The following is a 3,357-nucleotide window of genomic DNA, read 5'->3' on the forward strand; positions in this document are numbered from 1 at the left end:
GATTTCAACAATATTGGCCTTCAATACGCATTTTTGTCCATTGGTTCCATTCATTTTTTTAATGGATACATTTACATCCTTTGTCCTCTTAGGTCAATATGTTTTCTGCTATCCCATTCATAAATGATAATTTTCGAAACCGGAAGACTTTTTATATTGATGATAAATTACAACTTGCAATTATAAACTCGGTCAGTGTTCCGGATCTTACGGCATCTATACTTCATTTATCAGTAGCGCCAAAGTATTGGATATAAAACTAACCAAACATTTCAATACCCTGTGGCCTAATTACTGTATTCGATCGAGCATTTGCTAGACACAAAAATAAAACGGCATGATGGTTCTCGATCGAAATCTTTCATCGGTTGTTTAAAGAGTAACTGAATTGTATACCTAATTGGAATACATTTACCAAACACGTGTTATACAAAAAACCACGTGCAGCAAGTAACTCTGACCCATTTTCGTTCCTATAATCGTATAATTCGATAAATACCCCGAGAATAAAAACACAAAAGAAATTTAAGTTTTGTAGAAATAAAAAAATGCCTTTTTATTTCGGTCAAATCATATATTCATCCTTCTAAAATGCTTTGTATTTAGAAGTTGGCATCATTTCCCCAGGAGGACTTGACGGTATCGTCATTCCAGTCTTCAGCGCCAGCAACAACGGCGGGAGCGACAACATCGGTAACAACTTCTTCAGCCCAGTTGGAAGCTTCTTCGACGGGGTGTTCAATAACTTCATCAACCTTAGCGGCTGGCAAAAGTTCCTTAGCAGCTTCTTCCTTCTCAACTTCCTCAGGGTCGCGGTAGAAGAACAAATCGACAACAACGGGCCATTCAACGCTGCGGGAGATGGTACCGCGAAGACGGAGAACTTCACGAGACAACAACCACAACATCAAACCAATGGAGTGGGCAGATTTGTTATTGCATGGAATGGCAATATCGATATAACGGAGAGGAGAATCGGTATTGACGAAAGCAATAACGGGGATGTTGGCATAAGAAGCTTCCATGATGGGTTGGTGATCGGTGTTGGGGTCGGTGACGACCAACAAACGGGGTTCACGGAAAGCTGGTTGAATTTGATTGGTGAAGGCACCAGGAGTGAAACGGCCGGCAATGGGGGTGGTGTCGGTGTACTTGGCGAACTTCAAGACAGCACGTTGACCAATGGGGCGAGAAGAGATGACGAAAACCTGCAATAAAAAGCAAATACACAACATTAAGACAAATTCTCTCCACAAATAAAATTATTAAAGAATTTATGATTTTATCAGATGTGAAGTTGGCATCATTGAATTTCAGCCCCGAAAGATTAGTATATGAACATCATGTAAGTTTTCTGTTTTATTATAACTTGTTTATTTGTAATACTTACATCAGCGGGATGCTCAATGGCGGCAATAGCACGAGCAGCCAAGACCAATTTTTCCCAGGTCTTGCCCAAGTTGATGATGTTGACACCATCAGAACGGCGCTTGTAAACATATTGTTCCATCTGGAAGTTGACGTTTTCAGAGCCCAAATGGGTGGTGGCTACCAACATTTTGGTAACATCTTCCTCTTTGAGGGACAAAATATCTAAGCCTCCCGACATTTTAACGTATTATAGAGTTACGGGAACCTAAAATGAAAAGAAAAGCATATAATTAGTAAAACTACTCCCAAAACATAACCTCAAATTAGCAGCAGCAATTTAACACGTGTCGTACATTTTAGTTGTGTCCAACACATTTGCAAGGGTTGATTTTTATTGCAAGCATTCCATAAAATATGAATTACTTGTTGTGTCTTTTTTATGAAGTTGTTGGATATTTACTTGTTCACATTTCTTTTTTGTTGTTTAAACAATTTCATCTTATTGAAAAATTCACTGCCGCCATTTTTTTCTTTGGTACTTTTCCAAGCGACGACTACTTACGTTGTGGATGCCACTGGGAGCGATAATTAAATGGACGAGTCTGCATTTTGTTTTTCGTCATCAAGCCTCAAGGGCGTTGTTACACTATACCATGCATGGTTGTAATTTTTGACAGTGTTGTATTCATACGTCGAAAGCACTCTTTGTTATTGGGAGCGTATGGCCTAAAATAATAACCAAAATAAAGACGGAAAGTAACGGAAAATTGTAAAAGTAAATAATATTCGTTTACACTAGCATTTTATTATCATGGTAAAGAACGTTAGAGCTTTTTGTCGGCTTAATCTTTTTATGGGGACATATTTGACGAATATTGCTAGGTTTACATTTATGAAATCCACTCGATTTCAACTGTCAATTATACACTAGCGATCATCTGAATAGGTTTCAATTTTTTTCTTTTTATATGTTATGTTAAGTTTACATTTACGAAATCCACTCGATTTCAACTGTCAAATCCATAGGTTATACGTCAAATGAAATCTCATCTCGATTTCATTTGACGTTTATCCTATGGATTTGACAGTTGAAATCGAGTGGATTTCGTAAATGTAAACAAAGCATTAAGGTATCTTCTGATGTGTTCGTATTGCAGATCCATACTATTTACTTTTTGAGAGTCCTATGCTAAGTTTACATTTACGAAATCCACTCGATTTCAGCTGGCAAACGTCAAATGAAATCTCATCTGGATTTCTTTTGACGTTTAACCTATGGATTTGACAGTTGAAATCGAGTGGATTTCGTAAATGTAAACCAAGCATAATGCTTGGTTTACATTTACGAAATCCACTCGATTTCAACTGTCATTTCCTTTGCGTATACGTCAACTGAAAACTCATCTGAAATCCATTGGATTTCGTTTGACGTTTAATCAATGGAATTGACAGTTGAAATCGAATGGATTTCGTAAATGTAAACCAAGCACTATACTATGCCAACCCAGCAAAAAGTTTGCATCCGCGGATGCAGTTAAATCACTAGAACAATTGCCGCTGGAGTACATCTTTTCCTATGAATTCACCTATGAATTTTACAAGAGAGCGCGCAGCTAGGATGCACTCCATTTTGCTTCCACGGCACACAGCTAGGATGCACTCCATTTCGAATTTAAATGCAGTCTTAAAGATGCTATAAAATGCAAGCCATTGATAATATCCCAAAATAAATAAAATACATTGCTTATTCGTGTAAACAAGTATATTAACTTTATTACACTAATACAAATTATAAAAACTCTCAATTAAATTTGATCATAACTGAGTTTACTTCCTCTGCTCTGCTTTTTGTGACACTGATATTGCTTCATCATCCAAATAGTTTTTCATTTTTCCTCCAACTCCAGTTCAGTAATGGGATTCTGTAACTCATTTTTGCTGTTATCGATAATTGTCGGTAAAATTAAAATGCTTATAATTTCGATA

At 36.9% G+C, this 3,357-nt stretch overlaps 1 protein-coding gene across 3 annotated transcripts; it reads right to left on the bottom strand.

The window, feature by feature from the left end:
• Positions 1–524: 524 nt before the first annotated feature.
• Positions 525–1,999, bottom strand: sta (stubarista 40S ribosomal protein SA). Of its 3 annotated transcripts, none has more exons than XM_073976403.1 (3): positions 1,934–1,999; positions 1,391–1,636; positions 525–1,208 (listed from the first exon to the last, which is right to left on the bottom strand). In XM_073976403.1, exons 2-3 carry the CDS (start codon positions 1,607–1,609, stop codon positions 603–605), a joined length of 825 nt encoding a protein of 274 aa, XP_073832504.1. In that variant the 5' UTR covers positions 1,610–1,636; positions 1,934–1,999; the 3' UTR covers positions 525–602. The 3 variants fall into 3 exon arrangements, with proteins under 3 accessions (XP_073832504.1, XP_073832505.1, XP_073832506.1); XM_073976404.1 differs by having other exon boundaries at positions 1,832–1,969; XM_073976405.1 differs by having other exon boundaries at positions 1,725–1,938.
• Positions 2,000–3,357: the final 1,358 nt, after the last annotated feature.

Source organism: Musca autumnalis, unplaced genomic scaffold (assembly GCF_047663935.1).
Source record: "Musca autumnalis isolate F117 unplaced genomic scaffold, ASM4766393v1 scaffold_3, whole genome shotgun sequence".
Classification (NCBI taxonomy): domain Eukaryota; kingdom Metazoa; phylum Arthropoda; class Insecta; order Diptera; family Muscidae; genus Musca; species Musca autumnalis.

Coding starts and splice junctions, on each gene's coding strand:
- sta (XM_073976403.1), bottom strand. CDS start 1,609: ATGTCGGGAGGCTTAGATATTTTGTCCCTCAAAGAGGAAGATGTTACC. Junction 1,209..1,390: donor CCATTGAGCATCCCGCTGAT/GTAAGTATTACA, acceptor TTTTTATTGCAG/GTTTTCGTCATCTCTTCTCG.